At 40.1% G+C, this 17485-nt stretch overlaps 2 protein-coding genes across 5 annotated transcripts in view; one reads left to right on the top strand and one right to left on the bottom strand.

The window, feature by feature from the left end:
- The first annotated feature begins 1927 nt into the window (after positions 1-1927).
- On the top strand, positions 1928-16074 carry eif3m (eukaryotic translation initiation factor 3, subunit M). The gene is given in 11 exon segments (NM_001292560.1): positions 1928-2009; positions 3719-3851; positions 4229-4367; positions 5339-5462; positions 5998-6092; positions 8612-8695; positions 8844-8943; positions 10378-10459; positions 14540-14683; positions 15127-15187; positions 15708-16074. Coding segments are annotated over 11 exon segments (1125 nt in total). The 5' UTR covers positions 1928-1967; the 3' UTR covers positions 15829-16074.
- LOC103175042 (coiled-coil domain-containing protein 73) overlaps positions 15987-17485 on the bottom strand; it is a 35559-nt gene continuing 34060 nt past the window's right edge. For all 4 annotated transcript variants that reach the window (XM_042341344.1, XM_042341346.1, XM_042341345.1 and 1 more), the window contains one exon: positions 15987-16582. In XM_042341344.1, the coding sequence (XP_042197278.1) occupies positions 16238-16582 (345 nt within the window). In that variant the 3' untranslated portion in view covers positions 15987-16237. The remainder of the gene's footprint in view (positions 16583-17485) is intronic.

The raw sequence follows: 17485 nt of genomic DNA, 5'->3' as shown, positions 1-17485 counted from the left end.
AAGCTTTCTGAGACATCTTAAACTTCAATTAGAAGGTGAATGAAGAAACACAGAGTCAAATATATGCACTTAACTTCTGATTGACTAATGGAAGAGTTAGTTCAATTGATACATGGCAAAAAATAACAGAACACTAAGGAAACAAATTCTTCTGGTATAATTTTTTTAACAAAAAGTTCAGAGAGAGGAAAATAAGCACTATTTCTGCAGTGCATTCCCTCGCTGATGGAGCCACTGAATTTCAAACTATTAACGTGAGCAAAGCAAAACATATAAAGGTGCTGTCTCTCATTGATTAAGTGTTTTTGCAAATGTAATCAATGCTCTTGAAAATGTGTATCGCACAGGAAAATTATATATATTTTTAAAATCAAACCTTGGCATTAACCATTTAAAAAAAACAAAGCCACGAGAGGAGCCTACAGCCACGGGAGACAATTAATTGTGAGTCATCCCTTGGACGGTGTGAGGGGAGACTCCGGGCAACTGGAAATGTGGGCACAGGTATAAGTTAATTTAGAGAGCCATGAGCAGCATTAAATATGGCACCGTTCCTGCAAATAAATACTTTACACAGCATTTGGTCTGTACTCAGCGTTGCCAGAAATTAAAATATGTTTGTAGCCCAAAGTCAACCAAACATGAGCATCAAAGTAGCGCAATAATAAATAATAATCCTTGCATTTGATGTAGTGCTTTTCTCGTCTTCTCGACGTCTCAAAGCGCTTCACAGAATATACTGTAAAGTAAACTGACTGTATATTTGTGGGCGAAACACAGTAGCCAATCGAACACAGCAGCTTCCCACAAATAGTCATGGATTGAAAATGACCAATTTATTATTGGTTTTTGTTTTGGAGGGATTATTATTAGGCTCTGTGTGGAGTAAGGAAACTTGCCCAAGGTTTCGCCCTCTGCCTGGAATTGAACTCAGGTCTCTCACTTGCAAAGCGAGTGCTCTAACCACTGAGCTACAGAACGCCACAATATAATGCGATATTATGCATTCCATGCGCTGTGGGGTAGCAGCGGCCAATTTAGATTAGTGCTTTTGAAACTGTGTATGAAAAGATCTTTAAAGGGTGGGCGGAGGGGGGGGGGGGGGGGGGGGGGCGGCGGGAAAGAAAACATTGCAGATTTAAATGAATCATTTGAAAATCAGGCACGCGCCCAAAGCCGTTTTATTGAAGCGCAGCACAGTAAAGCTCGCGTAACAACAACAACAACACCACATTTGTATAGCACCTTCCAGGTCGGGAGGACGTCCCAAGGCGCTGGACAGAGAGAGCCGCGTAAAAGTCTGATCCGTACACATCGTACGATCGCCCGAACCGCACATCTGCCCAAGGACTGCCCACGAGGTTTCGCATCCTCTGCCGGTCTGAGCCGCCGCCGCCGCGCACCAGGCGTGAACATCACACGGGTCCCGAGCGACACGACCCTAACGCGAGGTTTCACTGTGACGCAACAACATGCGCATCGGCGAATACAGTTACACAGTCAACGAACGTTTACACTTCACGGGATCCGCTGCGGAAAGCCTCGCGGCGGCGCCGGGAGCCTTTCAAGCGCTCCCGAAGGCAGCGTCCGGCCTGACGGGCGCGGGGCACGCACTGCAATCAGGAGCCACACCAAATGCAAAGATTATTATTATTATTACATCATTGATATTATTGCTACGGTTACTATTGTCTGGACAGGACTTTAGGGGTCGGTTTCCTTACAGGTTTAGCCCTGGTCTGAGTGTCCCTGTGAGGAAGGAGAGGCTGAGGCCGTGGGGGGGGGGGGGAGGAGGGGACACACACACACACACACACAGAGAGAGAGGCTCCGGAAGTGACGGGAGAGCTCCGGAAGTGACGCGAGAACTCAGGAAGTGACGCGAAGGCGTCGGAAGTGACGCGAAGGCGCCGGAAGCCCCCCCCCCTTTTTCCCTGGTGCCGGAGCGGAGGCTGCACTCGGCCGACATGAGCGTCCCGGCCTTCATCGACATCACCGAGGAGGATCAGGTGAGAGCGCGGGGGCTTCCCGCCCGCCGCCCCCCCGGTGACCGGGTACAGGCTGCCCCGCGGGCTTCAGGGCCCGTGGCCGTCCCTCCCACCCACCCCCGGGCCGCACATGTGGAGGAGAGGCCGCGGCGGTGAGGCCCTGAGTCCGGGGCCCGGCTCCCACCGCCTCGTGCGGGGGGGAAATTGTGTTGGAGCCATCATCATCATCACCATCACCACCATCGTCATCATCATCACCATCACCATCACCACCATCCTTGCACTTGATACAGCGCCGTATCCACGTCTTCCAGACGTCGCAAAGCGCTTCACTGCACAACAACAACAACAACAGCATTGCATTTACAGAGCGCCTTTCACGTCGGGAGGACGTCCCAAGACGCTGGACAGTCAGGGGGTCAGGACCCGAGCGGTGGGGGGAGGGCTGAAGGAAGGCAGAGAGGGGGGAGGGCGACTGGAGGCGCGGTCAAAGAGGAGGGTCTGGGGACCGGCTTTGACGGAGGTGAGGGAGGAAGTGAGGCGAAGGGACCGCGGGGTGGAGTTCCAGAGTGCGGGGGCAGAGAGGCTGAGAGCGCGGCCACCGGTGGCACAACAACAACAACGACTTGCATTTGTAAGCATCCGGTAAGCGGGTCAGTTTGGTCGGGAGGTGCGAGGGCACGAAGGGATGTGAAAACGAGTGGGTGGACACACAGCGCCTTTTCACGTCTTCCAGGCGTCTCATTAAAGCGCTTCACGGGATATACTGGTGAAGTGAAGTGACTGTGTATTTTGTGGGCGGAACCCCATCGCTGTGCGTTAGGAGAGCCAAGATCCCAAACCAGACGGAGAGCGCCGCCCACGCCACCGACATCACGTCATTCCCCCCCCCCCCCCCCCGACGTGAAAGACGCTGTATCAATGTAATTTGTAGTTGTTGTTGGGAATTCTCGGGATGTTTATTGGCATGGAATGCCCGGCCACACACTCCCTGGAATGGAGGGACACATCCTGTTTACCTAATCTCAGGGAGTATTATTAGGTGCCGGTCGACAAGAGCCAAGTGTCCGTTGAGGCAACTGCTGGTGTCTAATCGGTTAAAACCGCATAACATGCCTCCAAGAGTGCTGCCTGACAAGCTTTCCCACTGTGTGATCAGCGAGGACCACTAATCAATCAGCTGGTGGGGAGTGTGACCAGTTCAGTTTCGGCAGTGGGGTGGGGGGAGGTGGTAGGGAACACCTCCCACCACCATGGGGGTAGCAAGCTGCCCGTGCGGTTAGTTAAAAGCAAAAGCTTGCAGCTATTAGGGAGACTGACCGACAGCAGTGCTGAGGAAGTAGGTGTTCCAGTCATTGATCAACATTGTAACATAACCACTGGATGTGGTTTTTGTCTTTCACATCTTATCTTTTCCCAGTTGCTGTACTTAAATGGAAATGAAACCCTTCCCATCTTTTGAGCATAGGGGAGGAGAATGTAATGGAGCTCAAGCTATAGTTGGTCTCTGTTGTAACATGGTGGTTTGAATCCATAATAAAAAATCAAATCCTAGTTTATAAAACTGACTGATGGTCACTGACATCAAATTGCCACAGATGACACTAAACTATCTGTATAGGAAGCTGGCTGGCCAGTCATTTGTCACAGAAAGCCAGCTAATCAGCACAGAACGCAGGCTCATAAGCACAGAGGCCAGAAGTGTTATTTTTTTCATTTGTGTTTGTCAGGCCTCTGAGCTTCGATCTTACCTGAAATCAAAAGGAGCAGAAATTTCTGAAGAAAATGCAGAAGGTGGACTGCATCTCGACTTGGCACATATCATTGAAGCCTGTGATGTTTGTCTCAAGGATGATGACAAAGGTTAGTTTCCAACATCATGTTTTGATTGAGTTTTGAATCGTTCACTTGAAATCCTTTTTTTTTAATATAGATGATCAGAGATAGTTGTAAAGTTGTTTGCTACAGAAAAATGTTTAATTGTATGATGTGATTTTTTTTGCTATTGAACTTCTTCTATCTATTAGTGTACTGCATTTCCGGATTTCTATTTTGCCACAGAAAGTGATTGGATATTTTCCAAACTTGGTAAACAACTGTAATAGTCCTAGTATTAAGAATACACTGAGTAATATTAGTCTTCGTTAAAAGTATTCAATCTTTATAGGATTAATGTATGTGACAATCGATTGAGATTTGCATGTTTAGTTTAATCATTTATCTTTTTCATTTGTATTTAGATGTGGAAAGCGTGATGAACAGTATTGTGTCTCTGCTCCTGATTCTGGAGACTGACCGGCAGGAATCGCTGACCGAAAGTTTGTGTGAGAAACTGGTGAAAGCTCGTGAAGGCGAGCGCCCGTCTCTCCGACTGCAGCTGTGAGTGTATAGCGTTCAATATATGGTGTGCAGTATACAACAACAACAACAAGATTACATGTGTGTAGCGCCTTTCATGTCGGGCAGACGTCCCAAGGCGCTGGACAGAGTACAGCATTTCAGACCCGAGCTGGGGTCAGGGAGGGCGAAGGGAGGGGTGGGGAAGGAGTCACCGATCGCACGGTCGAAGAGGAGGGTTTTGAGGCGGGACTTGCAGGAGGCTAAGGAGGGGGCGAGGCGGAGTGATTGGGGGATGGAATTCCAGAGGTTGGGGGCCGAGTGGCTGAAGGCTCTCGCGCCAATGGTGGGGCGGGTGGGTCGGGGACGTGGAGCAGGTTGGAGCCAGTGAGCGGGGAGCGCGGGCGGGTTGGTAGGGGGTTAGGAGGTCATATAGGTAGGGTGGGGCGAGGCCATGGAGGGCTTTGTAGGTGAGGACCAGGATCTTGAACTGGATCCTCTGAAGGATAGGGAGCCAATGGAGTCGGGAGAAAATGGGGTGCAGTATGCAGTGTGTGGCGTGCCGGGGGCTCTCAAACCTCTGATGCTCTTTAATGAGTCCAGGCATATTTTTAAATTTCACTACCGAGGAATTCTTGATGTGCTTTATTTCTTTATGTCCTTTATGACATTAAAAATCAAAACGAAGCCTGTGACACAATTGACGTAACTGTTACCAAGTACAGCAGTGTAAGATCTTTAATGCTTACATTTGATATAGCCCCTTATCGCGTCTTCGAGACGTCTCAAAGCACTTCACAGAATATACTGTAAAGTGAATTGATTGTGTATTTTGTGTGGGGGAAACGCGGAAGCCAATTACGCACAGCAGCAATTGGGTGACAAAAATTATTATTTTAAAGGGATACTAATCACAATCACTTGTCTAAAAATGAATTGTTTCAATAGAATATTGTTTTGTGCTTCCCAGCATCCTGACATTTGGAATGAATGTTGGTTATTTTCTCCATTAGGTTGAGCAATCTTTTCCATGGAATGGATGAGAATGTTCCAGCTCGGCATGTGGTATACTGTAGCCTCATCAAAGTGGCAGCTTCCTGCAGCGCCATTCAGTACATCCCTACCGACCTTGACCAGGTGAGCGAGTGAGCTTTTTGTCATGTCACGTATCTTGCTTTCTCCTCACTGGATCAAGTCCAGCCATCAAAACTTCCCCCACTAATGATCTTTCGCTGGCTGGCAAAGCACAGCAACTCTGGCCAACTCACACCGAGAACTTTTCATGTGTAAAATGGCAGGGAGGAGCCGTGACCAGGCAATTTGTGGCGGAGCTTGATGTTCTCCTAGGCTGTCATGTTGAGTGGGTTGAGTTTGTTAATGGTTTTGAAACGTGGTCAGCCTTATCAAGCTGAAACTACTGGTACCAAATCTCAGTGTTTTGTATTAATGATTTACCACGCTCTCCTCTTGACTCAAGTCGATTTTGTAAACAACTAATCATTGAACACAGATGGAATTGTGTGATGATTTGTCAGATCAGCAACCTGGAGGAGATATTTCTGTCTTGAACTGGCAGTATTGCTATTATTATTGTTGTTATTATTAATTATTCTGTATTAAGCGTTGAACAAACCCCCCAATAAATCTGAATGTGTGAATGGTTTATAATTAGGTTCGAAAATGGATATCAGACTGGAACCTCACCATTGAAAAGAAACACCATCTTCTGCGATTGCTTTATGAAGCACTGGTAGACTGCAAGAAAAGGTATTGGGAACAGTCACTGGCATGTACTTGAATTTAGTCTGGAAAAATAAACTGACTACTTCTACTCAATCAGCATTTCAGTCACTGAGATATTCTAAAGTAACTGTCATTGGCTTCTTAATTTTAATCGCAAAACCAAATATTATTGTTCTTTGTGAAATGATTGTATGTTGAGATAGTGTTTACATTCTCTAATAATAATAATAATCCCCTCCAAAACCAAAAACAATAATAAATTGGTCATTTTCAATCTACGACTGTTTGTGGGACATTGCTGTGCGCAATTGGCTGCCGCGTTCGCCCACAAATATACAGTCAATTCACTTTACAGTATATTCTGTGAAGTGCTTTGGGATGTCCTCCCGACATGAAAAGCGCTATATCAAATGCAAGGATTATTATTATTATTCTCTAATAAGAAACGAGCTGTACATGAATTCCCAGTCGGGCATTAAGTGTCTCAGTAGCTGCTGTATTTTAGAATGACTGTGTGTGCATAATGAACTCTTGTGAGTTGCAGCAAAGTGTCTTGAGGGATCTGGTCAACATATCTGTTACATTATGGTGGTTTTGTTTGTCTTTAATGAACATGAAAGCCAGTAACATAAGGGGGAAATATTTATTGCAGACCGCCACTGGCAGGCCACAGTTGTATTCCTCTTTGCACCATCCGTTTCCCTGCTCTGACTGTAACAGTCTGTTTTCCACTTAGACCGCTGCTTTCTTCTCAATGAGCCTGTATTGTTATTTTAATGTGATTTTGCGTCCTTCTTTTCTCAGTCGTCGTCTTCCCCCTGCCTAAGCTTCATAGGGCATTAATCCTGTAGACTGAATTTCTACTTTTACTTTGGCTCTACCATTTACATTTTAGAAAGATATAATATTCTTGATTTATCGGGATGAATTGATTTTGTCAACTCATTGAGATGTTCTAATGCTTATCATGTTATAGTTAAGAGAGCAATAGTTAACCTGGTGTATGTCAGAGCATTATGTGTTGCTACAAAACAAATATAATGATTTGTTAAGAAAAGACTTGAGCCTCACGAGTTAGCATCGTGTAGATCTGTATATATTAAAAGCATTAATATAGTGCATTGTTGATGTCATGACACAATCTACAAGTTGCAGATCACAAAGCTCTGCTGCCCAATGCCTTCGAGAGGAAGTGGATGGATTGTATTTAAATGCTTTTTCTGGCAATCGCAGATAATGTCCCTTTTATGTGTAGATTTAACCCTAGTAACAAACCACAAAGAATAATTTCATCATGCCGGCAGAACATTTATGTTTGTATTTAATTTGCAGAGTTGCTTATGTTTGCTTGGATAAGCCAATTACTTCTTAAAAAATCCCAAAGCTACGATATTTTAGGATATAGAAAGTGTCAAATCACTATCCCAAATTACAAGCTGACCCAGTTTTGCATTTTCGTCCTTTTTGATCTACTTCAGTATCCCTCTAGGGAAGTTGTCACTTCCTATAAAATTTGATGTATGTACTTTTCACTTTGTAGTTTAATCTTTTTAATCTTTGATCTGGATACTTCCATTTCAAAATCTTAAATCCCAGCTGGGCAACAAGAATGCACTTTACGCTTTCTGTAGTCTGTTACAATCTGCCCTGTCCGTTTCTGGGACTTTGGGATCTAGTTTTCTTGAAAAGCACTCCCAAAATAGCAGCCCTAGATGTTAACAGATTTGATGAACAAATGTACTGGCTTTAGCAGCAGATTTGTAACTTAAAGCGTTAATCATTTGTAATGCCTGCGTTTTTTTTAACATAAACAGCTGCAAAATATATGAACTCGCTTTGAAAGAAAATGTTAAAGGGCTCGAATGTCGTTCTGAAGTATGAATGAGTTGAGTATCACAGGAAGTGACTGAGAACAAGTCGTGAAGTGCACAGCAAAACAGCTCTAGTGCTCGTCTCCATAGGGTGAACCACTGCAAAACTTGCATGTATTTTGTGAAATGAATAATGAGGCCAATGCTACAAGTGCGGTCATTGGATTAACCAGATCATCCATGCACTTAAAGAAAACTTTTGATCCGGTGTTGTGAGCAGCCCAATTAGTTAAATTAATTAAACAGGAAAAAAGCATTGTTGCTTTCAACTGTCTTAGTTCACTTTGCAGGGAGAAGATTAATGTATTGTAAAAGATAACCCTGATGGATTTTGCTTTTGCCCGGCTCGCTGTATATTCTAGGTTGCCTCTGTGTTTTTTCTTTGTTTGGATCAATTAACTTAAGTGTAGGAGGAGGTTGAGGCTCGGTTACATTGAGAATTCCTTGCTATAAGGAAAAACATAATGTTACAGGATTTTTACTCTTGTCTTTTGAATAAAAAGTACTGCATATGAATTTTTTTTCTTCAAATGTTATTCATTTTAAAATTATATTTCAGGTGTCTTTTGTTTTGAAGATTACATGCAGCCTGTTGATGGCATAGCAACACTTATTTTCTTTGACCATTTTTGATGAATATTTGCACCAATCATTAATGTTTGTCTTTGGCAGTGAATCAGCTGCTAAAATCATGGTGGAATTGCTGGGAAGTTACACAGAAGACAATGCTTCACAGGCGAGAGTTGATGCTCACAGGTATTGAAATTTATCTGGACATTATTTCAGTTTGCCTTCATGTGCTCACTGGAAATCATTTGGATAATGAATTATTTTAGTATGTATTTAACTATCTTATGTACATTTTATAGTAGAAAGCAAACCTGTTTTGATTCCCTTTTAACAGATGTATTGTCACAGCTTTGAAGGACCAAAATACTTTTCTTTTCGACCACCTACTTACTCTGAAACCTGTTCGATTCTTGGAAGGGGAGCTCATTCATGATGTGAGTCATATAATCATTGATCAATTGGCTCCAGTGACAAACTACAGCATGCCTACTTACAGGCTGCATTGCATTATACATGTGTAGTATAGATTATTGATAACATTGGATTTTATACAATTTTTACAGTTTGTCTGCAACTCGGACTTTGCACAAATCATATTAAATGTTATGGTCCTGACTGATATGACTTATGTGAGTTTTACTGTACTATATTTTCCAAACTAAAACAATGTGAGGTGTAATGTTTGAATCACAAGACGTACAAAATTACTGGAGTGTCCCTTTGTGTTTGAACAAAGTACACTTGTGATACTACTCCTTCGTACAACTTTCTTTTGATTACAATACTCTTGTTGATGGATCTAAAAAAAAGCTCCTTTGATCTAGCAGTTTGTATAACCCAGAGACCACTGGAGTGAACAGAGTTACTGGGCAGCCATTCAATTCCCACGTGCGGCTGATTTTTTTTAAAAAAAAGTATGTAGTGCAGCAAGTTATTTTTTTTCCCATAGCCTAAATTGGTCATTGTGTTGGATCAGGAGTGTAGAAGCATTCAGGCACCACCTATCAGAGTTAAATGGCAAACTGTTTGTCTTGCTTACTGGACTGTGTTACGATCAGCCAAAGACAATTGATGTAAACGATATTCTGAATGTGTGATTTGTTTTCTCTTGGACCAGAATGTTGTTTCCACGTTTCTTAGCACAATCCTTCTGCTTACAGCTGTTTTTTTTGAAGTGGGTAGAAAATAAATGGAACCACCATACTGGGCTATGGTTTGTTATTCCAGTCCCAAGTATTTCTTTGTTGAAGACAAATAGAAATCTGTTGTAACTGGACAGAATTTTGAGTAACACAGTGTAAGCAGGTTATGAGTTACTAGGGTAACAATCCCACTTCTCTTTCCCTATTCTCTTAAACAAATACTGCATTTGTTTTTCCAAAAGGATTGAATTCTGACCAAAAGTCTCTGGTATTCATTGTGCCATATTTGCTCACCAATCTCCGATACAACAAAGGAAGCATAATTAGGTTCCCTTTCAAACAATCCGGTAGAACCAACATGAGCAATAGCATTTTGCATTGTTTCATTGAATCTTTCTTTATCAGCTGCCATTGACATCCAATAATGTCTTGAAGTCAGGATCGGCTTTTGAACAGGAACGTGAGTTACTTTGTCTCATTTGGAAGCAAAAGAGGAAGAAAGTCTGGGGTGTCATTTTTGTTAATATTGAGCAATACTGTAGATATGAAAGTTCTTATTTTAATTAAAAAAAAGTTGAAAATGAAGAGTTGCAAGAAAGTCAAGTTTGCCCCAAACGTCTGATCAAATATTTGACACATATTTCGCTTTCAAACAGTTATTCATTCTGTTGTGGATCTGAATCCTTTGTTGCTTGGAATTTACAAAGCTTTTTCTTTGTTTAATAGCTGTTGACTATTTTTGTGAGTGGAAAATTATCAGCTTACGTCAAGTTCTACCAGAACAACAAAGATTTTATTGATTCACTAGGTAAGCTTTTATTTTTTACATTATTATTTGAACATAATAATTAGTGAGTTTTTTCTCCCCCCCTCCCCTCAAAAAAGAAACCTTGGTCCTGACAACCATTAATATTGGTATTTTAATAATGGAATAGGGGTCTAAAGAATGACCCTGATCCTCACTGAGACATCTTCCCGATGTGAACGATACAAATGTAATTTTTTGTTGTTCAGAAATTTAAAAGACAGTGCAAGTTCTGTGAATAGGGGGAAAAGAATCATCAGCATCTCGGCAGCTGAAATGGAGCCGAATCCCTTGAGAGTTGCAGGAGAATTTCAAATTCAGTAAAAGGCCTGGGATGGATTACAATAGATTACATGGTAGTCAAGCGGTGAAGGGGTTCAAATTAAGTTAATTTTGTTGTCACGGTTTAATAGACTGTGGAACCCTGAATTTGGATTAACGCCATCGATCCTCAGGAAGCCACCAAGTGCTTTGTTGGTGTGTGATTGTTTTTTGCTGCAGTATTTTCTAGTTCCCGATTAGTGCTGTGATTTAAGCTCTTGCAAGATATTCAACTTTAGGGATACTGGGTTTTAGAAGTTGCAGCATTTTGTAATTAGAAATTTTAGTTGAGCCCTATTGTATTGTGAATTGAACATTTTTCTAATTCAACTTTATAACATTATTAGAAATTATCGGAAATATTTTCTGATTTTTTTGTGAGTCATAAAGTAGTTTCATTGCAAGGGAAGATTGGGTTTAAGATGAATCTTTTAAATTTTGTAAAGTAATGACTGCACTTGGTTGCTAATTAAATGGAGTTTCCATTATTCTGAAGATTTAAGGTTTATTTGCTTAATGCAGATTCCAAACCGACTCCAGCAGCATTATTTTAGAAAAATATACAAAGCAGCAACTTATAAACTACACCAGAATGGAGGAGACGAAGAGTAAGAAAGATGTTTGCAATAAATGGTTATATGCTGCAGAAAGCTATTAAGGGTCTATCGCCATCTCTAGCTATGAACCGGATAATTTGCTTCGTCTCTTAAGGCAGCAGGGAGGGAGTGTTGATGTCAGCAGTCTCTTTATTTACACACTCTAGGAGGGAGTGATAATTAACACTTCGGAACTCCCACAGTGCTGTGTAATTGACTGTTTAAAAGGTGCAATGATTCCTAAAGCATTATTTGATTTAAAATGTGATTTTCATACAGCAGTTGTTTTGGGATGGGGCTTAATAAATGCAGAATTTGCTTAGCGAAGCAGAATACTTTATTGCTGCATTAGGGGGTTGACATTATAGTAATGTTTGACTGAATATTAAATGCTTTTAAAACTTAGTACTTGAAATAATGGTGTCTGGCTTGCACTCAAATTCTTTGCGAAATTTTAATTTATTTGCTAATCAGATTTTCTGCAAATAAATCATAGAAGTATCTATGAAATGAGTTAATTTCAAGCAAGGGCCATGTTATAATTTTTTAAGCATTATTTAAAAACAAGTATTTATCTGGATAGCTGCTGGGAAGGTTAATTCCCTCAGATATCGAGGTGATGATTCATAGGATCCTTTCTCCTTGTTTACTGCTGTTATGTACTCCCTCCAGACAAATTGGATTTTTCCTCCCCCGATTTCAATCGTCCCTCACTTTTTCTCAGTCGGCTTTTTATTCACAGTTGATTTTTATGCTGGATCTGCTCCCAACAGTGGACCAGCCGTTTCTGGGGTTTAAGTGAGTTGGAAATGTCTCACCTTGACCAGGTGTTACCCTGGCTACTTGTTTTTTTTCCCCCTGCTTTCTCTTTTTATAGCAATGTTTAGCTTTAATGGAGGTTCACTGCTGAGTTGCTAATATTAGGACTGATTCATCCTATTGCACCAGTTCCTTATACAACTTTGTTTGTATACTGAATGTGTTCATTCTTACGAATTTTTTAATGTGTGGTTGTTTTATGTACTTGGAAGATTATAAATTAAAAGTTGGCAAAACCGTTGGCTTAAATGGAACTCTCACTTTTATCAGCCAAGGAAAGTGGTTGGTAGGATATTGGATAACTTGATAGTGAGCTACAAACCAGTCATTTCAAAAGAGGCACTCTGATGTGTCAAACTGCAAAAACAGACCTTTCAGTGGGTTTCTGATGTGAATTGCTGCCTTTTCACTGCCAAACATTTGTTGTGATATATGCAAGAGAGATTGTTTTTGTATTGATGTGCTTGCTGACAAAGCAGAGACAATATATGACACCGAGATAAAAAGATAATATGACAAGTGAGGCATTGTGTAACATCGGCTCCTATGTAGCAATGCATTGATTGGTTCATCCTAGCAAAGATTACTATGGAATCTATATTATTAAATACTGTATAAATAAGATTTTGGAAGGGCGTGATTTCCATAAGTGTAATCCTGTGAGCATCTACCCCTATATACTAACCAAATTTAGGTAAAAGTTTATTATTTATCTTGTTGTTTGTGAGCCATTGAAAATGCAGATGAGCTAAAAATAAAAACTCACAGGTGCCGTTTTGGGTCTCTATCTTTCCTGTGCTCCAAGAAATATGCTAAACCATAAACCGGTCTTGAAACAATTGAATTATATTCTGATCTGTACATAAGCGGGAAAATGGAGACGGAAGGGTGTACAGGAAAGGCTTGTTCAGAATAATGGAAGGACCAACCTACTCAAAGTTGTTAGTTGATTGGTGGGTCGCTTTTCTGGGGGTATTAATTACTTTTAAAAAAGTAGTAATTTCAATCCACAACTGTTTGTGGGATACTGCCGTGCGCAATTGGCTGCCGAGTTTCTCCCACAACATAGAGTCAATTCACTTTACAGTATATTCTGTGAAGAGCTTTGAGACGTTTCGAAGACGTGATAAGACACTATATCAAATACAAGGATTATTGTTAACTACATTACATTGCCAAGTGACAAAACTCGGGTTAAATAATAGTAAAACAACTTGAATTTATATTGCACCTCTCATGTAAAACTGACCGTTTCAAAGCGCTTTACAAAATATAACGTAAAAAGTGTAGAAGAGAACTTTGTTAAATTTAGTGTTTGCAGACCCTTATACTCCTTGCATTTGATATACCACTTTTCTGAAGACCCTTAAGAGGCCAACAGATGGGTTGGTGCCTCCTTAAAGTGCTTCTTGCATTCTTCTGCTGACATTGTATACAAACAGTAGCGGCGCTCAAGATTTATGACTAAATTAATTGATATTTTAAAATGTTTACTCTGGGTACGATATGGGGGGAAAGAACAATGTCTGGGTGACTGACGCATTCGAGGCACAAGATGGAAGTTTTGCAGGCGACTTCCAACAGGCGGCACGATTCCTAAAGTCGTAATTTGCCTTTATTAATGTTGACAGGATAGGCCAATAGTAACTGCTTTGCCCTAACACATGTACCCTTTCAATAAACCTCATCTCATTATCAACACCCTGCTTAAAGTTCATCAGTATCTCATTTGCATTTGTTAATTAGGAATAATGTGCATTAATTAATTTTTCAGTGCACATTTCCATTAAGTCAAATTAGCTACATTTTTGCCCTACTGTACCTCATTCAAATGAATTATGCTTTTCACTGTTCTGTTCCCATTAAAGCAGTGTTTGATGATACAGTGTTAATTAAAATTACCATTGGCTTACTATTAGATACTATGTAGAAGGCTTACTTTCAGCTCTGTTGGGGAGAAGTTTTGATGTTTTTCTAATCATTTCATGGTATGGATGTCTTCTAAAACTCTCCAGTTTTAATTGGTTTTGTTGCGTTATGAATATGTCTCAAGAAAGGGGGAACTACCTGTGTGTGTGTGTATATATAGCACTTCCCATGTAGAATAGATTTCAAAGAAATTTGTATGGCTGGTTAGTTGTGAACATTGATATTCCATTTGTATTCCTTGTATATTTTGCTGAAGATTGGAAATAATCACCGAAATTGGAGTGAAAATTGTTTATTTATTTTGCCATACAATGTACTCTGTGTTGCGATGATACAAAAGCAATGACACACCATAAAATGGAGCAACAATCTGCATACTTGAGAATAGCCGCCTAATGATGTGCTTCCATATGTACAGGCTTATCTCATGAACAGAATATGGAAAAAATGCGACTATTAACCTTAATGGGAATGGCAGTCGAAAGCAAGGAGGTTTCCTTTGATACTCTCCAGCAAGAACTTCAGTTGGTTGAAGAGGATGTTGAGGCGTTTGTCATTGATGGTAAGTAAATTGAACTGATTCATTACCGGAGCTGGAGAATGTGAATTCATTAACTTTCAAAAAAAAAACTTAATTCAGAAAAATATCAAATTTTCTTTGCCAAAATTTATTCATAACAATCAAAGGATATGGAGGGGGGAGGAGAGTACTTGCATTCCTTGGTATTTTTCCCCAGTATCAACATTGATATTGTCTGTGGAATCTATATTTCAATATCATGCTTTAGCCATTTTATTCCCGATAAAAGCTAATTTGGAAGGAATACATCCTTTCCGGATTATGTGTGCCTCCTGATAGAATAAGAAGTTGCATTGGTATAAGCAGAAATCTAGGAGAGAATACTACAGTGAATATGGTTTCAAACGATTATGCCAATGTGATTGTTCTGTGATTTTTGACTAAATGATTCCAGCTTATTTGATTAAAACTTATTTGAATTCCAGCTGTGAGGACAAAGATGGTGTACTGCAAAATTGATCAAACTCAGCGCAAAGTAGTTGTAAGGTAAGGTCATTTTAAAAGTCAAAATCTGGTTGAACCTACTTAGTGCTAAATGTAGACAATCGTATCTAGAACATGAAAAGATTTTACACAAATTCTAATCCATGACTTTGTTCGCATATCACAATAACTTGTCTGTCAAATTGCTCCTTAAAGTAGGATTTCTAAGAATACACAGTCTCAAAGTGATTTGATTTTTTAAAGTTAGCTGTCACGGGATTGGTTAAAGTATCTTTTAATTAGATTTTTAAAGATGTTACTTTAATGCTACAGCAACATAGAAGCACAACAAATTCTTACAGGCTTTTGTAGTCAAGCCTCCTTTAGCTGCACAGTAATTTAGGAATGATGCAAATTTGAATTGCAAGAAATGGAAATATGTGTTAATAGTGTAATGGTTTCTCAAGGTTTTAGAAGTGATTCTGGTGTTTCTACTTACATTAATGTATGTCCAGTTTGAGTTTTGTTGAGTGCTTTATAAGTCACCTGTAAATCTTGTCAAACAAATGTCTTTTCCTTACAGTCACAGCACACACAGAACATTTGGGAAGCAACAATGGCAACAACTGTATGACAGCCTTAACTCCTGGAAACAGAACTTGACCCAGGTGCAGAACAGCCTCCTCAGTATTTCCAAAACTTAAATGGTCCAAAAAATGTCAGGACTGCTCAATTTTTAAGGCCATGTCAGAATGAAGTTTGTTAAATGGATATCTGAGAAAAGATCAGGATTGTTGTTGGAATAATTTGTGAGTTCCAAACATCTAATAAAAACAATACACTTTATCAACTCTTTCCTTGGAATATGTTGTTAACTGCTTAATGCAACACACCAACAATGTCAAAATAATAAAATAATAATAAATAATAAAAAGATTATTATTAATGTCATACTTATTCTCTGTAACAGTAACTTGTATTTGAAACCTTTAACCATAAATATTTATTCACCAACAAAAATCACCAACAAATGACTTCACTCAAAGAGGCATACCTGACTGCAAGTACCTGTCTGGAGGTTAAGTGAAAGTACATGCAAACTATATACATACATTAAATTATTGGTGCTATCTTGATTTCACTCTCATCATTGCTCCCTTCAGCCTTCCTCTTTCTTGTGTGTCTCAGCCGGTCTAAGCTGAGGAACCTCTCAATTTCATTAATCTGCCCCTTCAAGCTGGGGAACTCGGAATCATGTTCATCATTGAACAGTAACTCGTGGGTGGTTGTTTTAGGCACGTAGTTAGATAAGCTAAATTCCCTCGGCCTGATCACTGGTGATGAATGGTTAACGTCTCTGTTAGAGCAACAAGTAGAGGATGATTCTGTAGAATGTTCTTGATGGTGAGTTGAACTGAACTGATATGGAATCTTAAGTTTTTCAGTGGATGGTGTTTCCTAAACATCAGTAAATAGTTACAATTGTTAGATGAGTTAACCAGACCAAAAACTCTCCAACCCAAACACAGCCTTTGCCATCTCTATAGCAAGCCGATTTGACACTGCTGCACTGTGCAGGGCTCCTCATTGACAATTTAAAATAAAAATGAAAATTTAAAAACTTATTTACGAAAAAGATTAATATGCTGTGCTGGTCTATGGGTAAATACTTATTACAATTAGCGTTTCCTTTGATTTAAAATAATCTTTGTTAAAATGACCAAATGGGATTATTTTAAAGGAATTCTGCTATTTTCAGGAAATAATTCATCAACATATATACAGAGGTTTAGGTGTTATTCTGCCTCAGTTGTTATCACTCTTGCCTCTGGATTAAAAGACTGAACAAGGGTTCCATCCCCATATCGGGACTCAGTTTAAGATCAGTCTACACTGACACTCCCATGTAAGTTGGGGAAGCATGGCATTGTCAGAAGTGCTTTCCTTCAGATGAGTTATTAAACTGAATATGTTTATTCAAGTGGACATAAAAGACACTATGCCACTGTTCGAAAAAAGGAGAAAGTTTCTCTTAAGTGTCTAGGCCAACAGTCCTCCAGGTAAAATTAGTAACTCATTATGAGGCTGTTTGTGGGAGAGACATTGTTATGTGCAAATCGACTGCCACATTCGCCTACACTTTACAGAAACTTGTGAAATGCTTTGAAACATTCTTGACATTTTAGGATTCAAAATCAAGGATTATTCTCAGATGGTAACTTCAGCTGAAGTTGCATCTAAAGCAAATATATCTCAGTCAAAAGTTTTTAAATTGACAGCAGTGAGATTGCAAGAAATTCAAGCACATTACTGAAATCACTGGTATCTTGAGCTGAAAAGCCATAAAATGGATATCATCTG

This window comes from Callorhinchus milii, unplaced genomic scaffold (assembly GCF_018977255.1).
Source record: "Callorhinchus milii isolate IMCB2004 unplaced genomic scaffold, IMCB_Cmil_1.0 Scaffold17, whole genome shotgun sequence".
NCBI lineage: Eukaryota > Metazoa > Chordata > Chondrichthyes > Chimaeriformes > Callorhinchidae > Callorhinchus > Callorhinchus milii.
The sequence above is the reverse complement of the archived record's forward strand: the minus strand, read 5'-3'. Positions and strand labels throughout refer to the sequence as shown.